At 34.8% G+C, this 22,804-nt stretch overlaps 2 protein-coding genes across 2 annotated transcripts in view; both read left to right on the forward strand.

Moving 5' to 3' along the window:
- The window catches only part of Smp_169560 (subfamily M23B non-peptidase homologue (M23 family)), a gene marked incomplete at its 5' end in the record, with an annotated part of 56,711 nt that extends 55,037 nt beyond the window's left edge, over positions 1 to 1,674 (forward strand). Inside the window, one exon of the mRNA XM_018799947.1 lies at positions 362 to 1,674. Within this exon, the coding sequence (XP_018653809.1) occupies positions 362 to 943 (582 nt within the window). The 3' untranslated portion in view covers positions 944 to 1,674. The remainder of the gene's footprint in view (positions 1 to 361) is intronic.
- Positions 1,675 to 17,479: 15,805 nt separating this feature from the next.
- Positions 17,480 to 22,804, forward strand: part of Smp_169570 (putative glycerol-3-phosphate dehydrogenase) — a gene marked incomplete at its 5' end in the record, with an annotated part of 16,373 nt that continues 11,048 nt past the window's right edge. The window contains 2 exon segments of the mRNA XM_018799948.1: positions 17,480 to 17,581; positions 17,624 to 17,873. Of these exon segments, the coding sequence (XP_018653810.1) occupies positions 17,480 to 17,581; positions 17,624 to 17,873 (352 nt within the window).

Consider the following 22,804-nt stretch of genomic DNA (forward strand, 5'->3'; position numbering starts at 1 on the left):
TTCACATGATAATAATCCATAGGTCAAAATGAAGTTTATAAAAGATGAATATAGATATACACAATCTAATTACTCAATAGTTACACAATAAGAATATGCATAGAATAATCCTCCATTAATCGGTCCCGAAAGTTACCCGTGCTTTCATTATCCCTAGGACATAACAAATACGACAGTTGTCTACTTCTTTCTAGTTTCCAATAGTCTCCTAACTAGGGTCGGTCTGTGATATGAACTCATAATTTGATTACACTTTATATTTGAGTAATACTCATTTTTTCACTGATCAGCCTAATAATATTTTGTTCGCAGTTCATATACTATCTATTTAATGTTTCATTCTTTTCCACCTTTGAAATAGAATTGTTCTCTAATTCAGTGCTTATATTCGGTTCCTACAGTTGGACGATCTATTCATTGGTCTAGTGGAATCATGCTATTTATATTTATTACTATATGTTGCATTTTCAGTGTCTACCTGTTTCGACGTATCGGTATTCATAAATGTATTAAAATTCGACGACGTTACCAACCATTTGATAGGTATCGTACATCACGTAAACGTAAAACAACATTATATCTTGGCAGTACAACCAGCACCACCGATATCGTGAACAATAATCATAATAATATCAACGAAGCCGAATCGTCATTGACAACTGATGACATTCCTGATAGTTTTCTGTCATCTGAGCCGCCAATTATACGAACTGATGTTCATAATAATGATAATCTCATTTCATTGCAAACTAGTGGACCAAGAAAGTTGAATAGTAGTAATGGTAATAATATAGTTCATTCAACTAAATCAAATGATAAATTCACACTGTCAGCTTTAAACCTAAGTCGTACCGCTGCTTCAATTGGTTTTATGAATCCTATTTATGTACCATTGAACGATAAATATGCAGAAGATAATTATGATCCAGAGCCCATAAATTAATTCATCATTCATACCTTTTCTTGGTTGTTTATCTCTAATAAAATCATACAAATAAACACACATATATGTGTGTACTTTTCGTGTCCATATCACAGTTTCAGTCTTTCGGTTGTTGAACAAAGTAATTGTCAAAAAAATTTCTTGATGGTACATAGTAAGTTACTCGATAACATCACTTATTTGTTCACGTTACCATACAGTAATCATCATCAACATACACTGTTCATGTTTTATTGCGCTTATTCTGTTGTTTTTGTGCCTTTTTGTGAATGAATATGTCGATATGAAAATGTGAAACGACTTTATTATTATTAATGTGTAGAAGGCTCGTTCTTTTTTTTCATTTCCATTGTAATCAGATCTGCACATTCCTTTCCTGATTTCATGAAAAGCTTTTTTTCTCAGTTTCGTTATCCTCCCCACTCATTTCTCCTTTGGACGTGTGTATTTTCTTGCCTGTAAAGGCGAAACTATTGCTATCGTTTTTCTTGTCCCTTTTATCCTGCCTTTCTAAGACTCAGTCAGCTTTTTTCTCTTATATATACAGTGTGATATAATACGTATGCGCCCTTGCTCACTCACTCAGATATGTGAGTAAAACAGTTTCTCTCACTGAAATCATGTATTCCTTTTTCACATTATTGTTTCCCACCACCAATCGTCCCTTCTGTTTAATTTATTTGGCTGTGCTACATACCATTAGATAAGTAATATATTTTTGTTGAACTACGAAAATTATTGTATTTACTGATACCACATTCTCGACTCAGCAACTCACAAAAATTGCTTTTATGTTTACTGATAGGTCTGTAATGAGAAAAAGAATCTCGCTTTCATTCAATACCGTCTAGCCGTGTTCAAATGAAAGGTTAGCTTAAGTTTTGAATATGTATTCAACCGTGAGCATCAATACTTTTCCAATTGCTCACAAGTACGAATTTGAGAAACTTAACTGACATATCTTTGAATCTTGAATTAACTCATAAATGACATGCTGTACATAGTCAGATTTAAGCCAAGTACTCTTTGACATCTGGTGCATCATGAACAAGATGATGTCGCTTGCTATTAGAGGTGTGTGGGCGATCCTTATGTCTCGGTCATGTAAATTGCAGATTTGGCCTGACAACTTCATCTTGCTGTGTTAATGAGGTATGGTAATTTGAACCGATATACATACGTACGCCTTGCGACTGACTGACAATACGGAAGAATACTTCTTAAGGTGCCTATAGGGAAAGTCTACTTAGTAAGTGATCTTTCGGACAGTAAATAGTATCTCGAGTGCAGTCACACTGTTTTATCAAGTAGTCTTTGTTGCGTTAGCTCCATCATTTTAGGTTCTTACTCCTAACAATGGAAGTTCGTGTTAGAAGGGTAATTATGGTATTTTCTGAACCTACGTTTCCTAACACATACTTTCTATTGTGAGAAGGCAGATACAGATTTCTGAATGAAATATGTTACTGCCATCAAACTTCAGAACAGTCTGATTTCGCCTTCGGCCCGCGAATAGTTTTTTTTTATTTTATCACTTTTGAACTGATTACCTTGGTATGGTAGAAACTTTTAGAATTGATGTTGTGACCCATTGTAGTTTAATTGGATCATCTTGATACACGAACTCAACCCACGAGTTACGGTAGCAGTTATGGTCAAGCCATCTATATTCACCATCCTTGGTGCGTGAGTTGTTGCATCATTAAGACCTTGCAAACAATTATGTGTACATGGTTATTCAGAAAGGATAGATACAACATAGGTGATAATGTACAACTAATGTAGTTACATCTATATTGCCACAGACAGAAGTATGCAAGCCCAACAAACACATCAAGAAGAAGTAAACTTTAACTGACGCCTTATTTCTGGAAAGACAAGAGTTTTAATTCCTTTGAGCTACTGACAAGGTCAAACTGTCCCATCCAATTAACTAAAATTATCAATGAAACGCTTAGTTTCTATGGTCAGACTTCATAGTACATAAAATTTCGATGTTTTAATGTTCTATCTAATATTGGAAAGTTGTTCACAATAACTTAGTTATGCATTCTCTAAGAGTCTTTAATTCATTTGTCTTGAAACTTAACACTGCTACGTAGTAATGAAAAGTAGTTGTGCTTCAATTCGTAGCTTCTCATTAGTATTTACCAATATGACCCTTAGTTATCATGACTAGTAGGACGCTACTTTAACCCACTGATCAAAATCCGAAAGCCTTCATTTTTGATTTCTGTGTATTCATGGTTCTCAGTCGTTATACCAAATAAATTACTACTGTATAGTGATCTCTGCTTTTATGCCATTGTTTCTCTAACTGACTCCAGTTAATGATGGAAATGAACTAGAAAAATCTTGATATTTATAATGTGAGAAAAAGACTTTATTGCGTATAGTCTTCTTAAACGTATCGATCATTATAAACTGCATTAAATGCTTAAATATGTTGTGTGCGCTTATTATTTAACTGTATCTACTGATTTGACTCATACATTACATTCTAAAAGAATACTTTGTATATTAAGTGTGCTGTTTTTGCATTTTGTTCTTCGATAGCTGCATTTTCGTTGATAATCCAACAAACAAAAATACTCATTTATTAAGTTAATCAAAGGCGACATGTATGTAAACTTGTGTTTGTGTATACTGTAAATGATGAAAAATGTGTGAACTTTATGAGTTTAATTTGTAATGTAATGGTGTGAATTGTAAATAATATCAGACTAGGTGACTAGGATAGATTGTCAAAGTAGGGTGTATGGTGAGGCCTTCCTTTCTATTGAGAGCAGTAGGATTAAGCATTATATGGAACGCTTCAGCCACTCTCCTTTCTTTGTAATGGGAAAAACCTTTTTGTAGTATTTTGATATTATTGAAATACATTTGATGATTGTTGAAAATGGCGTGAACTGCTATTGCCTATTTAATTTGAAGTCTATCCAGTTCTACAGGATTATTAGGTTTCTTTGTGTACCTAATATGTTCTTTGGCACCAGTCAGGATTTCGTGAGATGACTTTCCAATATAGAAGGCCTCACAATCGACACAACCTAATTTGTAGACGCAGTTCTGTGTAGACATGAATGGGATTTTTTCTTTTAACCGAATTAAAGTATTTCGAAGTGTGTTGGTTGTTTTGTAATTCTGTGTTGTTTTAAGATCCTCTGGAGTTCTTCTGTTGTGCCATGACGGTATAGTAAAACTGCAGTACCAATCCATGGCATTTCATTCGAATTATTATTATTACGTACCGAACTATCTTGTTTTAGTACACTTCTAATAATCCTCATGGAAAAATTATTAAATTGTAAGATGCTAATTACATACCTTTTTGTTGTTGTTTATAATCCCTTCCGATGTAATAATTTTGTTAGCTCTCCTAAAAAGATTTAGGACTAGCGAGATCTTTTCACTGAATGGATATGCTGAATTGAAGTCAATATGATGATTTGAGTGTGCAGGTTTTTGGTAGATGGATAGATTTAGAATTCCATTTAGATTTCTTTTAACTAATTAACCTAAAAATCGTAGGTCACCATGTTCATTTTTATTCTCATTCGTGAATTTGATGTGAGATTAAAGTGCACTGATCCGGTTAGAAAAAGATCTTAGATGAGTCTTTTTTATGACAACAAAGGTACACATATCTAAGCCAAATTCGTAATTTGATGTCATTAGCGAAAATATTCAATTCTATGTGTGCCATAAACAGGCTTGCTACAATCGGGGACACAGGGGACCCCACTGCTACCACGTTAGTTTGTTTGCATAATGTCTCGTTAAAAGTAATTAGTGTACAATTTAAGCAAAGTTTTGGAGATTTCATGATTAGACTAATGCATAAAGTACATATGTCAGAAAGAGTAATGTCATTCTCTAGTAAACCACTAATGGATTCTAAGCATTTATCAATAGGAATACTAGTGTATGATCACAAATGAACCTATTAGATTTCGACTTCGTAATCAGCACACGATCAAGTACAAAGGAATCATAAGTCCGTACAACTAACACAGTCAACGACTAAGAAGATCAAATATGTCGGGTTGTAAATAGGTTTCACTTTGTTGCTATTTTTATAAAGAGGTACGGCTAATATATATGTATATACATGTATATGATAGTTGAATCACTTTGCTTAAAATGATAAGGATTGTTTGAATACCAAGCAAGAATGAAATAATTTAGTACTTATTTGCTAGTTATTTATCATTTAGAAGACACTATGTTTATATACATAAACATAGTAAAAGATGAGTGTCTTTTGTTTAGATAATTATTTTAATATCTATGAAAATTACTTCGTCATACCAATTTAGAATTTTTCATTTGTCACTTGAATAAATGTCAGCGCAGTTTTATAATGAATTCGTTGTGAAAATGAACCAAAATGGCAACACATTGGGAAGGTGACAGTGAACGTTTGGATGATTAAAGAAATAACAATTGATAATCATAAATGAAATAAATATGTGAATTTTTAGTATATATTTTAAGTTGTGCAACTAACATTTATTAAACAATAAGATAGTTCACAATATACTGTAAATTACATTAAAGAAAATAATGTTATCTCAGTAGTACACAAGTATTTAAAGCCTCTGATATTACGCTCAATGTGTTTATAAATGTGTATATTTCCAGAATATACTACGCTATATTGTAAAATAGGTCAGATTACTTAATTACTTAACATAATAATTATATATCACCTATTCTTTCAGAATGCATTACAAACTGTTTTCATTTACAAATTATTGTGATTTTAATGAAAGAACAACTAACTACATTAAATAATTATGAAGGTTTGTATGGTCCCGTTATTTATATTTAGGACTGCAAATCACCTTGATAAAGTCATTTATCCACAAGATTTTGAAGTTGGACATTGGATATCAACAGACTCCAGGAGATGGGTATCTTCTTTTGCGGGACCTATCTTTAGGAAGTACCTGGATCACAATGTTGATGCTAACATTAATCAGTTACTGTCCGTAATATCCACAGTAAGAAAATGCAAACCCTAACCGATAAAAGTTAAAACCCTTTCTGCAAGCTTGTGGTTATCTGGACTCAGTAGATAACGCAATGGCGTTTGTAACGTTAAGTGTTCGAGTCTCGGTTTAAGTATTAATAATGGAATGTAGGCAATTTCAGCTGACATGTTTCGAATTAAACGAAGCCTGATAACTTGATTCCACTGCTAGCCACTACTTAAATTAGTAATCCAGTTAACGGCCAATATAAACTTCGTAACACACGTTATAAGATAGCAAGATATATCAGTTCCATCATAAACAGAAATAAATATTACAACACACCGTTTGACGATATAGATTTGTCTAAAAGCAAACTTTTCGAAAAATTCAGACTAGTTAAACAAAATAACGTAAACAGTTGAGTTTAAATAATTTTATAAATATAAAACGCTTTATCTCGGATCACAAATCAATAATTATTGTAGTTGCGAAATTCCTTTGACTAAATATCATATTTAGTATTATTTCTTAATCTGAAGTTAAATAAATGAGTATTTTTGTTTGTTGGATTATCAACGAAAATGCAGCTATCGAAGAACAAAATGCAAAAACAGCACACTTAATATACAAAGTATTCTTTTAGAATGTAATGTATGAGTCAAATCAGTAGATACAGTTAAATAATAAGCGCACACAACATATTTAAGCATTTAATGCAGTTTATAATGATCGATACGTTTAAGAAGACTATACGCAATAAAGTCTTTTTCTCACATTATAAATATCAAGATTTTTCTAGTTCATTTCCATCATTAACTGGAGTCAGTTAGAGAAACAATGGCATAAAAGCAGAGATCACTATACAGTAGTAATTTATTTGGTATAACGACTGAGAACCATGAATACACAGAAATCAAAAATGAAGGCTTTCGGATTTTGATCAGTGGGTTAAAGTAGCGTCCTACTAGTCATGATAACTAAGGGTCATATTGGTAAATACTAATGAGAAGCTACGAATTGAAGCACAACTACTTTTCATTACTACGTAGCAGTGTTAAGTTTCAAGACAAATGAATTAAAGACTCTTAGAGAATGCATAACTAAGTTATTGTGAACAACTTTCCAATATTAGATAGAACATTAAAACATCGAAATTTTATGTACTATGAAGTCTGATCATAGAAACTAAGCGTTTCATTGATAATTTTAGTTAATTGGATGGGACAGTTTGACCTTGTCAGTAGCTCAAAGGAATTAAAACTCTTGTCTTTCCAGAAATAAGGCGTCAGTTAAAGTTTACTTCTTCTTGATGTGTTTGTTGGGCTTGCATACTTCTGTCTGTGGCAATATAGATGTAACTACATTAGTTGTACATTATCACCTATGTTGTATCTATCCTTTCTGAATAACCATGTACACATAATTGTTTGCAAGGTCTTAATGATGCAACAACTCACGCACCAAGGATGGTGAATATAGATGGCTTGACCATAACTGCTACCGTAACTCGTGGGTTGAGTTCGTGTATCAAGATGATCCAATTAAACTACAATGGGTCACAACATCAATTCTAAAAGTTTCTACCATACCAAGGTAATCAGTTCAAAAGTGATAAAATAAAAAAAAACTATTCGCGGGCCGAAGGCGAAATCAGACTGTTCTGAAGTTTGATGGCAGTAACATATTTCATTCAGAAATCTGTATCTGCCTTCTCACAATAGAAAGTATGTGTTAGGAAACGTAACTTAACTTTGATTAATTTTGATTTCGCAATTTATTCTCTGAGGAAGTGGCTTACACTGAGTCACGAAACGTCGGAAAATCTAATTTTTATACTCATTAGGATATTAAAAATATATTATTTATTTATAACAATAAACCCAATGCTCAATTTATTCGAAATCATCAAATCGAATCTTGGCAATGATACTTACAGTGAAGTGAAGTTTTTCTTCAGCTCTCTTCCTGTTGCACACAGGTTTTACAACAAAACCCTAGTATATATACAGTGGAAATAATTCTCTACTTATGAGCTTTTCACATTTGACTGCCTTTTATCCAGTTTTCGGTCAATTTTTACAGAAAAGTTAACAAAAATGTGTGAACGACTTTGATGCCTCTTTACTGTCAAGTTAAAGAATAAATAAGTTTGGTATGTCAAGTGGCTCGACGGAGTGTTCATGGGTCCCACGATGACAATACAGGACAGGCTTGATAAGATCGAACACAAGTGAGCATCTGTAAGATTTAACGCAGAGTTTTGGAAAGGAATTGATAAAACGGCAAGGATTTGACCATCAATTAAGCAACCCCAAAAAAAAGAGTTATGAGGCGAAAGGTACGAACGCCAATATAACGAACATTCGAAAACCAAGTATCCTGCAAGTAAATATGAGTGCTTTGTTGCTCACCAGTTTAAATGCATAAATAATGTTGAGTTCACTCATAAGTTTCTTGTAAAATTATGAACAGTAACTATATTAAAAATGCTTCCATTTCATCTTCAGGAAATTTGTCCTAAAAATAAAGCTAATCTGTAAATAAGTTCTTGTCTAATGCATCATCAGTTCTAAACTCAGGAGATTGCTCTTCTTGATTATTTTGTGTGGTGCTCAGTAAAAACATCTAAAAGCTCAAAATCTCTTACTGCAGTTACCTACTGATGGCATTCGGTATGAAAGTTATACCCTTGAAAGATCAAGGCGTTATCTTGCATAGGAATATACATTCTAATCCCAAGGGCTTTATTTTAACTTAGAGCAATTTCTCTGAACACCCTTTCATTGAGAGTTATGAATTCAGTTATTTAACTTGATGAAGGACAAGAAGATTTGTGGAACGTGAAGTTGGTAGCTGGGTGTGTGAACAGTTTGACTTTGTCGATCATAGATCCCATGTTAACGCAAGAAGGGTTCCTTGTCAATAACCTAATCATAGGCAAGACTGATAAAAAACTATTTTTTGACAACAAATGATAGAATTTTGAATGCGAAACTGTGGCTGCATTTAAAGGATAATCTACAGTAGATAGAATATTATTGGGAGTTTCATTTTGATTGGAATGACCGCTTGGAATTTTTGCTTTATCATTATGTCTCACAAACCGACAGGTGAAGTATAAAACAACAGTAACAAACCAGCAACCACAAAGAATATGTAGAATCACGATCTAGTTCCATGTTAGTACAATTATCTTTATCAATATAATAATACACCTAGTCCCAAAATTGTAGATTTTTCATGATGTGACTAACTAATTCATAAGATCTTATGTGGAAGTCACATCACTGTCTATACTGACTCGTTCTATGTGACAATCACAAACATGATCAGTACTTCTGAAGAACAAATTTCGGTTGAGGATAAAACAACATATTTATTGTGGAAAGTTATGAGATACACAGAATAACCACACCTGCAAAGCTGAACCATGCCATTCAAATCAATTATCTCCGCGTTTACCGTTACCGAACTTCTCTCCATGTTATATGGTCAATGTGAATTTTCTAAGCTATTTTATGTTTAGCATCGAGTGTCATGTGGTTAAAACCGATACTACTACACTACTCTCCTACCAGAATCAACGTGACGTTTATCCGATGAAAAGTCGAATGGGATTGTCGCGCACTAGAGGTTACCAAAAGAACAATGAAAATCCTCTGGGTACTGAAAAGCTGGAAGATAAATCAAATAGAACGCAGCAGCGATTGATCGAGAAATATGTATAATGGTTCCAAAATGTTTGGTTTAATGCTTAACATACTTAAAATCAAAGTTCACATGGATATTGTTTAAACGTCAAGTAAAGTGAGAATATTACAATGAAGAATTATTCAGTATAGAGATATTTTGACAGGTCAGAATAAGATGCATGGTAACAACCGTTGACCAACAGCATAATTTATGGGCAGTTCAAGTACTTTGTGCTTATACAAAGGGTAACGATCAATATTGTAGAACCTCTTACAATTAGTCATAGTGTTGATTGGGGATCAGCCAGTGAGAAGTAAGTATTATTGTTTGGGGCGATTCGGAAATACCAGAAGTTTGTAGCATAAATACATACGAGCTGGTTGATTTCACTCCGAATCACGATCCAGAAATACTTTTTCACTTAGTGTTAACTTCAATGGTAGGCAGCAGTCTTTATTTTGAACACTTGGATGGCTAACGACTACACGATAATTTAGTTATTATTTTAGTGCAGCACACTATTATCTCAATGTGATGACTTTATTATCTGAAATATGTTTAATGTCTTTTTGGGCAGCTAGCATGATAGCCCTATTTATAAACCCCAATACAAATAGCAATAACAGGAGAGGATTGAATGTTGCTAAAGGAAAAGCTGGTCCCCCAAAACAGTAATCGAAAGATTGATGACTGATCGCGGTGACAAGTCCGCTGTCTTACAAAGAGACAAGCAGAGTGGGAGCTCGATACCCCAAACAAGTTTCGAACATGACATTGGGTTGAAAAACTTCAACCAAACCAGCTAATGCTTCAGGATATCTCTATAGACTGGGTATCTTAAGGGACTTGTAACAGAATCATACCAGGCTCCTAAAAGTGTACTTAAATTTCCAAACGAAAGGGACTTAATACCGCAGAATGGACATAAACTTAATTGGTCAGGAATTTTCGTCCGTGAAGATATGCAGCTCCTAGACCGCATAAAAAGACAAAAAGCTGGAAAAGAACCGAAAGCCAGGTTAGATGCTTGCGAGGACCTTAAAATTGCAAATTTTTGGATGGTGAGTCTCGATAGACAATGATGTGTAAACAGCTTCGGGTGCAGCATGAAGCCTTCTACACGATCCTCGAATCTGTTATACGAATGCTTGAAGCTTGCGCAACAAGAAGTTACAGCCAAGTGTGCAGGCCGGATGTAATAGCAGTCACAGAAATTTCACTGACTCAGTCTGTAGACAGTAGGGGACTTGGTTTTGAATGTTTCGCACTAGTAGGAGCCTACAGAATCCAGGAGCGCGAAAAGGGAGGAATAGATCTATTCGTTAGAAATACTATACCATTTACCCTTATCGACAACAAATCCCACGAAAGTGAGACAAGCGAATGTGATAGTTGATGCCTGAAATGCGAAAACAAGAGCTGCTGATCAATTCACTCTACCACAATCCGAAGTTTGTGGTAAATAACTTCCTGCTAGGTGGTTTCGTCACGCAGTCATCAAGTGGTCAATGCTTAATCCTAGGAAACTTCAATGCACCTACGGTAGACTGTTAAAATCTGGATAACGGATTGTCACAAACTCCTTTTAAACAGAAACCAGTTGACGCAGTTCAACCTGTAAAAGAAGCGGCTAGGTAGGATCCGGAATCCGAATGACCCTTAATAGATCTCATATTGACCCATCATAAGGATGACGTCGCTAACCTCTCTTATATGCCACCCATAGGTAAAAGTGACCATATATTTCTAGTCTTTGGTCTCCAAATGGTTTTCAATTACAAGAACTTGTCAGTTTAAGTCGGACCAAAATTTTGTAAAGCAAATATGGAAGATATTACACACTGATCATCCTCATCAGATTGATCAACAGAACGAGTCCCTCATTGAAACAGCTTCACATGTATTCAGAAATCGTTACACAAAAGTCACTGAACAGCATATCTCTTGAACTAGAATAACGAGTTCAAGAAACTCCCCACTGTGAACTGGCAAAGAGTTTCCTACCCTTCTCTGTAAAAAGAGAAGGATGTGAGAGAGACTTAGATTAATACTTACTGACAAGACCAAACTTCAACACCGAGAAGCTAGAAAGGTTCCCCAAAACCAGCTGTTATATAAGTTAGGTAATTTCTGGATTGGAGACAATTTATTATTGTGGATAAAAGATTTCCTAGTTGGGCGTCAACGAGTAGAACAGGTTAACTGAAACTTGTCCAGTTGGAAAACTGTGCTTAGCGGAGCGCCTGAGGGTACAGTTGTAGGGCCAGTGTTATTTCTCTTGTATGTAAATGAACGTCCTAGTCTTAATCATGGTCGATTTTGTCATATGCTGACGATGACAAGATATTTGAAGCGGCCAAAACTAAAACTGATAGTTAAGAGATTCAAAATGGTCCGGAGTAGTTATCTGAATGGTGTAAAATTTAATAGTTGCCGACTAATGCTTTCAAGTGCATTATGATGCATATTGATTATCGCGGTACAGATACATACACAATGAATAACAGTGAGCATCTTTTTGTCCAGACAATCAGTGACTTAAGGTTCATCGTCAGTCAACACAGAAAAGCTACCGCACACTACTGTGTAATGGCTGCCAAAGGTCTCGGAACCCTATGGTCAATACGTATGACCTTTAGCCATGTCGATGTTGAACTTTTTTTAACTTCATACATAGTATTCGTTCATTATATTCTCTAGTACTGAATACAAATGTCTAGCTCCTGACTAAAAAGAGATCGTGAGTATTTGGAAACGGTTCAGAGGATCACAAATAAGCTGATTCCTGGAGTAGTGAAGCTTCCTTATGATGTCCAACTAGCTAAACTAAACTTATTCCCATTGTCAGATAGAAGAATCAGATAAATTTACATCGAATATGCCCTCACTTTAATTATATTATAATACAATAATACATTTCTGCAAGGGCAGTGACACGCCATTTTTACAGGCATGATCTACAAGTTACAACATATACTGGTTCACAGTATGCATCCCAAGCAAGATTGTTTAGTGAATATAATCTATAAAAGTTAATAACAGTTCATTCGTTCGGATGTACTGCGTATTCTTCAAAATATTTTCCAAAGGGACGTTGCGTCCACGTTACACACTACATCCAATCTCAACAAAAATTGTATTAGGACTTTGGTCGTGCTAAGTATTTGTGTAATACTGCTTTTGAAGTTTATGGTTGTCATAAAGTAGACTTTTGGAGCGCTTGGTGTTATCTATGATCTTGAGAAAGCGCCTACGTCGAGTTCGTTCCAGATGTCAGGAGTTCCTCAACTTTGCCCTCAGAGCAAGATTCTGAAAAGAAGTAAAGGAAAAAGAAAAATAGAGAAGCCGAGGAGCAGCAAGGCATTTGGATATGAACGATAACCAATGCTTAACATTTAGTGGTAAAACAGACAGAAGTATGATAAATTATTAGATTAAATTAATGCTAGCTCTTGTTTCTGTAGTGAAATGCGATCAGGGGCTCCAGATGAGAGAATGCAGTAATAAAGCACAATGAGTTGTGTTATTTATCGAGGTGGATTTGGTTCGAATGAAGGAAGGTTAGTGAAGTTTGGAATGAGGAAGACTGTTTATTAGAACAGAGAGTGCATATAGAGAGTAGAGTGTTAGGTAAACTAACAACCATACCCTTTATAGTCTGTTTGTTTTTTTCATCATCCGATGCCTGCCACACAGTTTTCATGTAAAAGTCTGAGTCAGCATGTTATATGTCGTCTTAGTAGAATACCTAATACAGCATAAAAATTAGAAACGTGAGTCTAAATGGTGAGCGTGGGAGAACAACCTTAATATCGCAGATTGATTGACTTGTTCTTATCCATAAAGAGCCTGATACAAAACACGGGTGGATTGAAGTCATCTTTTCTTCCGAAATAGGAAATTTACGAAGACACTCTAAAGAAGTTCACAAACCCAGAACAAATCAATTGGCATCTGACTATCGGCTTTTCCGTCGAATCACCAATTGATGGAATCCATTACCTCAACACTTTATTGCGGCTCCACCTGCCGACTCTTTCAAAAGAAAATCGGATTTGCTGGGAGACCACCATTTTCAAAGCTAACACAGGCCATCTATCCTCCTGTCCTTTCCAAACAATAATAACAGACTAAGATGGTAGATAAGTTTCTTCTCAACCTAAACAGCTTGTTCTATCACATATCTTTTTCAAACAAACTGAAATTGGCTTCTAAGTTTATAAGTCCTTACATCTAAACCAGCAGTATTTTCGATGCCCCAAAGCTTCTGGCTAACCAATAAATCGAGAGCTTGGTACCATCGTCTACACCTCACATTAAGGTTAGTCTGAACTATAAGTTGTAGGTCATATCTGAAATGCATTTCAGCAGTGGGCTGGTAAACCATAAACTATACAATTGTACCACATCACTACAATCTTTGGATAAGTATGGTGCAATTGTCAGAAAATCACTTTTCAGCACCACACAAGGTCATGGTCTTCAAAGTTTAGGACAGCGGACGTTGTTGGCCCCCTTTCCATCAACTTCCTCGCCTCGTGACAGTGAAGTTTTAAAAAGTGTCACCCCAGGACGGCAAAATTGATGGTTGCAGTAAATTACAAAACTGGTATCTTGGATCATGAGGTAACCTTGGTTAGATTCAGACCAACTTTCTAGCATTTCTGATCACATAATTCGTTCTTGTCTCAGCAATAACTTCAAACCACTGAGTATTAAGTAGCCACGGAATAACTGAATAAAGTCCTGTTTAAATAACTGGCTCTTAGTGTCAATGTAGTTTGTTCCGTTTTCAGGCTTCTGTGTGTTGTGGTAAGAACTTTCCTGTTGTCGTTTTCTGCGAAGTACTTTCTTTGGAAGATATCTTCCGAAACGCTAAATTTTGCTGATAACTGGTAGTGGGCATCGAGTCGCGGTTGACTATGACCCCCACTGCAGACCAATTACGTGCCAATCGCCAGGTAAGACCCCTCTGAAGGCCAAATATCAGAAGGTTGTGGTAAGATGTATTTGTTGGCGATCTTGTGGTATCGAAACAATGCCGACAAGGGCGACTACTGAGCTTACGTGAGTGCAAAGTCACAAAGAACGGAAGAGTGTGTTTTTTGTACACTTTACAAACAGGTTCAGTGAAACAATCCCTGGTACAGTAGGTTATAATAATAATTGTTCCCGTAATGCCAATCGCGTTCTCTTCATAAAAGTAGGTCACAACAAACTTAAAACCTTGGAGAAAATTTCAGGGCAGGCATAATGTATTGGCACATCAAGGGAATCAAGACATGCCATAAAAACTAGACAGGTAACAACAGCCTCGCATTGACTTTGCATAATGAACTTATCCCACCTTTTGAACAGATAGATCAATCTCACCTTTTTGGTGATTCTGAAGAAAATGCATTAGTTCTAACCGATTCACTTCCAACCTTGAATGTTCTCAGGCGTGTATGCTCATAGTAGAGGATATAGGTTTATGTGCTTTTAACTTTTCTAGTATGATCTATTTTCTTCTAAAAGACGATCTGCACTCGGATACTGTGAATAAACTGGCAAATGCAGCTTCCTGTATTAATATCTATCTGTTATCTGTGAAAACAACTGTACGAGATATGAACCTCAGGAAAATTACCATTTTTCGACGTTCTATTTTCTGTTATTATTGAATAGAACAGTTGATGGAATATTTACGCATTCAATGAGATTTCAGTCGTTATCACCAATAAAGTTAACACTTAACTTCAGACGGATAATAGAATTTGAAAAAGGAAAGCAGTCCATACGAGGTGTGACGTAACCTACAACTAAATCCGAGATGATTTTCCATGGAAACAGCTATTGATTCTCAACGATCTAAGATCATCATCCGACGGTGACGAAAACGCCTTAGAAGTCAATATTGCACTAGCAGTTCTTTAACTCATATAAGTCAGCTTGTTCTCGAGATATTTTACCCAATTTTAACTACATCCATTCACACGATTTGGTACACAGAAACAGTGTTTCTTCGTTTTCTTTAAATAAGGTGAAAATAATCTCGAGCACATTGAAAGAGGATTCATGAAACCATTCTCGGTTTCAAGTGCGTTTTCAACACTAGGATTTATCTGTTAGTATAAAGGCAGCTCGAAGGGGACTTTGAACGGTACATAAAATTATCAAGACCTAATGACGTTCAACCTGAAGATGAACCTTCAGCTGAATGGAAAGTCTGATATTGAAGATGCTTTCACCAGCCAGGGAATTAGTTGCCTGTGTGAAATAATAAAGCGATAATTCAAGTACTAAGAGCGTCTATGTGCGAGACCGAAGGTTCCAAGTTCGAATCTTGTGTGTATGAACGCAGATGAGCACTGCCAAAGAGTACCATACCATGGCGAAACGGCTGACTGGTGCTTCCAAGTCTTCAATAGAGATCTAAAATTAACCGATTCATGATAATCCAAAACTTAGCAAACTCCATAACCACTTACCGATAATAATAAATAAGTTAATTATTTGGTAATGTGCATGAAGACGAAATTAAAGGAACGGGAGGGGAGACAGAATAGATAACAAGAGAGTCGGGTAGTGGTTAATAATATGGAGCATTGATAACAGCAGGTTAATCATTAGACGTTCATCAGGTACGTCTGATCTAACAGGGAGATAAGAATCCATGAGTTAATACGTGTTCGTCAAGTCTCATTTCGAAGCTACTCAATTTGAGGGGCCTGTGGTAACTTGGGCTGAGAGGGCATATCAAACGGCGACGACTCTTAATGAGAAAGAGTGAAAGCGTACTTGGATGTTTGTTCTTTGATGTGCAATTTCCAAGAGTTGCCTCCAGGAGCATGGTGGTGATGTTCAAGCGGAATACTCGTGTTGGGGTGACTTAACGTAACAAAAAGGTTGTATGCCATTACCAGATCACTACTTGATTTCCCATAGCTCAGCGAAAGTAGTCCCAGGTTCAGGAGTCTGTCTTCGTAAGGTCAATGTTCTGGGACTATCACTCATTTAGTTGCTCGTCTCTGTACATGGTCCAAGAGATTCTTGTCTCCTTCGAAGCCAAAGGGAGCAACGAAAATGTAAACCTCAAGGTGCGGCCGTCCACACATCTTGAAAAGAGTCGTGAACGATTCTGTGATGATTACTTCAAATTGTCTTTGCATAAATTGAGAGGTCGCGTTTTACTTGACTACATCCCTCATTCAGTTTGAGCTGGTTTCCAAGCTCTCAGTTACTACCACGCCAAGATTAGGCACTCAAGAGGCGATAAAGAGCGTATGTTAATGTGGGACCTGAGTTGCTAGAGTCAAATAGGGACGAAGATACCACAGGTATTGTGGTTTGAAAACACTTTACCAGTAACACTTATAATTGAATCGCGCTCACCCAGTAATATCAAAAGTCAGAAGCGAGAAGGTTGGAAGACATATTTGATAGATTATCAATATACTGAGGATTGACTAATCTTAACTGGCTAATGATCGCAGGAGACGCTGAACACACCGTTCCGATTCGTGATCTGGTGCGGACGCATGACAGAGCGCCTTCAGCTAAGTGAGTCCACTAAAACTAATGTGGTTAGCATCCAATGTTAAGCACTTACAGAACTATTGATTTTGGGGGTTTATTTACCGCTACAGGGAGAACGTTCATGTCATGAAATTTCCGCAGGTTACGTTTAGACCCACTGTCTGCTTTCTGACAACACTTGTTGATAAAACAATACCTCAAACTGTAAATAATACTTATGCGATTCATGTTTAAGTACCGTAGTCTCTTCCTGGTGATGCACTTTCACTATGCCCAAATGTTTTTATTATTCCAAAAACTTTGAAAACCATTTGGCCTAAAAGAAGTAGTAATTCAAATACATCAAATGACCAAACGTGTTTCCGTTCTCGGTTGTGGTTCTTGGGGTACTGCTATAGTCAAAGCTGTCGCTGACAATGTTGTATCGTCAGACGAGTTCTATTCTAAAGTTGCTTGTTTTGAATATGGTTTTTACCTCACAAATGTTTAGGTTTATTGGTATGTACGAGATGAAGAATATGAGGACCGAAGTTTAACCTCTTGGATTAATCAAGATCACACGAATCCCATTTATTTACCGAAGTTAAAATTGCCCATGAACATTATCGCATCTTCCGAAATCCGAAAAGTTGTTGAAAATGCTGATATTCTCATGGTCGCCTATCCTCCGTGTTACATTATACGGTTGGTAAACCATGTCAAGGAATTTATCAAGGAGAACGCCTATTTTGTTTCATTTTGTAAAGCAAGTTTACAAAAATCCATTCACCGCTTTTAATCACATTTGATCCCATATTTTTATATATCCCTAGATTTGTATAGTACATGCTTTTATGTAGTTTGTGCGTATCAAATTCTATAATATCAGACTTTATTTGATTATTTTAGACACTTAACATTGTAAAATTTCACTGAATAATAAGATTCTAAGCTAGAATCGCCTAGGGGTTTGTAAGGTTTGGTTTGAGGATCAGGTCAAACCAATTACTTCTGTTAATTTTCTAATGCAGTCGCATACTACTATGTTATTATCACCCTAATTCGGATCTCATAATATTTAAGGAATAATATCACTGATCAAAAAGGAGCGACAATTATCATGGCTAAAAAATCAGTAGTCTAAGTTCATCCGATTCAGGTACGTAGTTGTTTCGTATAACTTTGCGTTATTAAATTACTAGGTTACGATATGATAAAAAGTGTTATATTTTAGCCACATTGTACTAGAAGGATGTATAATTACCAGAAATAAGAGGAAGTATACGTTGGATTGTGTTGTCTCAACTATTGTTGTATGAAATATTATGTGAATTTATATAGCCAATAGACTTAAAGCGATGAGATTACCGGTAAGACATAAAATATTTCGTATATATGTAAAAACATTCAAAGACCAAAGTTCATAACTAATCATACAAGTGGATGTAACATAACTCATTGAGTGAACATGACTTATACACTTGTCATTTGATTATTCAGCTTTGTTGCCAGTTCAAACAATAACAGGCCTGATAAAATAGGTACTATTTGAATTCGCAGTGTATGAGATTGATATCATGCAACAAGAAATGAGATCGCGAAAACATACTTGGTTATAACAACGGTCTTTTGTTTAATATTTGCTTTATTAAAGTTTACTACTACTACTACTTTTATTCCTGTTACTGTAAATTAAAATCAATTTGTTCATAGACCTTTTTGGAGTTGGAACTTATCCATCGGTTTCGAGTGTTTCGTTAAGTTTTACCACATGTTAACATTTGAATTTAGTATAACGCTTAATATTTCCCTTTAATACGGTGTTTCTACGGTGAAGTCAGATTGAAATTGGGGAAAAAAATCAAAAGTAAACATAAGATGCTTATCTTTTATCTAGTCTTACATAGACGATGTCCTTTGAATATTTTACGGTCAATTATGCCACTTACTAGAAATATTGTTAAAATATAAGTCTGGAAAATACTTAACGTTACTGTTTAATATTTTATGAAAGTAAGTTGTTCTATTTATTATACTACGATTCAGCCTTCATAATAATTAGCAGTCGATGCTATACCTTTTTAATCAGGCATCGCATAGACACAAATATTAGCACAAAGTAATAATGTTAAGTATTAAGCATAAATTCTTACATAGTTATTTCTTATGAACTCAGAAAGTTCCCAAGTATGTGAAGAATTTGGCCGCATAAATTTCTGATCTTTAACAATGAATTAAACAAAAGATTATAGGAACAAAATAGTTCAGTTTCAATAAAAAACAGTGAACACATGAAAGCATATGAAATTGATAGTTGGCCTACTGAGTTCACATTCTACAAATTTTCCTCGCGGTAACTGAATTTTATTCTTCTTAGAAAAATTATCATGCACATATTTGATGAAAAATATATGCAATATGATTTCTTATAACATTATATCAAACATTAGCTTTTAAACGCTTCAGTAATAGAAATTGTTTGTCCAATTATTAAGGTCACTGAATCATATTAATAATTGGCAACCATCTTATTCACTATATAAATATTCAAATAGACAACATCATTTACTACTATTCTCAAATAGGATCCTCGTGGTACTATCAATAAACAGTCGAGACAACTCATAACAGCCCAACTTTATTCTTCTCATCGAACCATCTGGTCGTTTCCACAAAACAATGCTTATTCATTATCCTAAGGCTTTTGTTTAAGTAGCAAAAATAGAGAGTTTCAGCATATTTGGGATGCGGCGAACAGTGGAATTAAGAGGGCATACTTCGTCCTTTTTGGGGCTCTCCAAATTGGCATACCTGATTCTTAGTGTTGATGTTCTATTAAGAATTGGACACAGTGTCTTTTGCTCAAAATGACGAGTTATCCACCAAGCTACTAAATGCAAAACTTCAGAGTTAAGAACTTTTCGCTTAAAATATGTGGTATCAGAAAACAGACAGTCAAGATATTTTAAAAAACAAATATTTTAGGAGAGGAATATAAACACTATCGATGGGTAAATTTCTTAGTAAACATTCATTCTTGAGTAACGATATTTTTTAAGTTATATTTTGGATTCGAATTAATGTATACACTTTACCACGTCTATGGAATAAAACAAAATCACAAGATTACGTGTTGTGAGATTTTGTTGGTGTGAATGCAATTCTTTAGGAGTTTAGTCCTTTCAAAATTCAATCATTAATAAAGCCAGTAATTAGTATCAGCAGAAGAATTACTACTTATCAGTTTTACCTATTTGATCTAATCTTTAAAGTTAAACGTTTATTATCGATAAAAGTTCACTATCTTATCTACTATTAAGAAAATGTAACATAGCGACCTGAAAATACAGCTACTGGTGCCGCAACTTATTGACTCAGCAAAAGTAAAATCTTGGATTTATATAAATTTTGCTTTCATCATAATTTAGCGTTGATTATCTTATAAACTATTTGTTGTTAGTTAATCAGAGTTTTGACCAGTTGAAAATAGCATTTTTTCTAGAGAAGATAAATTCAAGTGATGAACCTAAGAAGAAGTAATAAAGATTATAAACGTGCTTATCGAGAAAAACTACATTTTCTCAAGGCCGACACAAGATGAAAATTATTAGTCCATGGTGGGCCCCTGGCCTCTCTAAAAATTTCTTTATACGCTCTACTTTTATACGTTTATTATATTTGGATAGTTGGCCGAAGTCAAATCAATAGAATATTTTGTAGGCTTTTTCTTTCACCATACTTTTCACGAAAGCATGTGAATACATATGGAGAGTGAACGAGTTCTGAAGTACTCCTTCATGATTTACGACTGACGATATCTGGTTTCTGATAATGAAATTGTTAGTTTGAAAGATACATTAGAGGTTAAAAGTATGTGCGCGATTGTGATTTTGTGAACATATATCTGCTCACTAAGAAAAATCCAAGGTTTTTTTAATTTATGATCAAACATTTTATTCACAAGTGGAAAACTGGGTTACAATGCTGAGTTTTATGTCAAGCTTGTTTAATAACTTTCAAAACAATTTGACGAACACTGATTTCCATTTGTTTGTTTTATCTATTTCGTTATGATGTATCAAGAAGTGACCATATTGTCACATTTTATGTATGCCAATAGACATTTGTTTAAAGCTTATTAATATGTAAAAAAGAAATCACGTTAAGAACTCAAATATTATAAACTAACAAGATTGCTGTTAAATTTTTAAGTTCAACCAATTAACATGATGAAATATCTAAGTAAATGCTTCTAAGCAAAACCGACATTTTCGCCCTCAAGAGAAATAACTGAAAAGTAATAATCTGTAAGTATACTATCTTTTAGAGAACCGATAAACTTGAGGGAGTAACCAATGAAATCTCTGTAGTTTCCAGAGACTCAGAGACTAAAGTACCTCTGCTATAGGGTTAGTACGTGGGCTTTATGAAGCAACCACAGTGTATGACTTGGATCGCTTGAGATATCTCATTATAATAATGTCATCATCTAGTATTTCACCACACTAGATCATTGCAAACAGTCCAGGTAATAAAAAGACACCGGTTCACAATGAATTTAAGATTTAGACTTGCCACAATTTTCGAGGTGAATTCTGAATAAAATATTATATATAACTTATCACAAGGGTTTTCCGTTGAGTTGTTGCCTATATGGACTGCTTTACGATTATTTTCTTTTGAAAAGCACACATAAAACAATTCTATATTAATTAGAATAAGTCTAAATTTGTGACTTATCTTCTTTCCTAATCTACTTTTAACGTAATAAGTCTGAGCTAGATTTTACTGAAGACTTCTTTCCTTGATAATTTGGTGTTATAAAAAGAACTCATTTTACAGAAAATAGTTAAGCAACCTGATTTATGTTCTTTAGAGGTTTGAGTTTTGCACAAAGTACATTTTCAGTGTAGAATGCAGAAATATGATCTTATTTGAATGATAGAGTACATTGATACTTTAAAAAATTTTCCTAAATCAAGTGAATGAATAATAAGAAATAAATATTCTTTCTAATACCTTAAGTCTTACTAATCCACATGAATATCAGTAAAATAGAGTGAGACTATAACTGTGATGGAAACCAGTAATTTGTTTCGAAAAAGACGATACTTTTTTCTATCAACATCAAAATACAATGATAAGATGAATGATTTGTTGATATTAATCAGTTTAATAGTAGTAACAGCATAAAATGTTAAGATCTTTTGTAGCGCTGTAAAAAAAGCAGATTTAATTAGTTAGTAGATCGTAACATTGGTTTCCAGTTTGGTCATGTGTCATCATGTATCCTTCTATTTGTAAAAGTGTATGAGTGGATTTCTGTCTCAGCAAATAATACTAGTTATTATTATTACTACCATGATTACTACTATTATTTTTGCTGTAAAGTGTTGTGGTTAACGTTGAATTTAAAGTCTCACATAACGTGCTGACATTGGATAATACAACCGTTGATGACCAGGAAACACTAGACGGCTGTTTCTTCTGAGTAAGAACTCAGCAGTACACATCCATAAACACACTATGGATTGAACTCAAAACCTTCAGGCCATATGACTAGTTTTGAACCTACAGATAACTAGCCTAACTTCTACTAGTTTACATTCAAATTTAACTCGTTTCTTAATATTCCTTGTCACTGGTGATATTGGTTTCAAAACTCGACATGATTGAAGTCCACTGGTCATAG

Source organism: Schistosoma mansoni, chromosome W (assembly GCF_000237925.1).
Source record: "Schistosoma mansoni strain Puerto Rico chromosome W, complete genome".
In the NCBI taxonomy this organism is placed as follows: domain Eukaryota; kingdom Metazoa; phylum Platyhelminthes; class Trematoda; order Strigeidida; family Schistosomatidae; genus Schistosoma; species Schistosoma mansoni.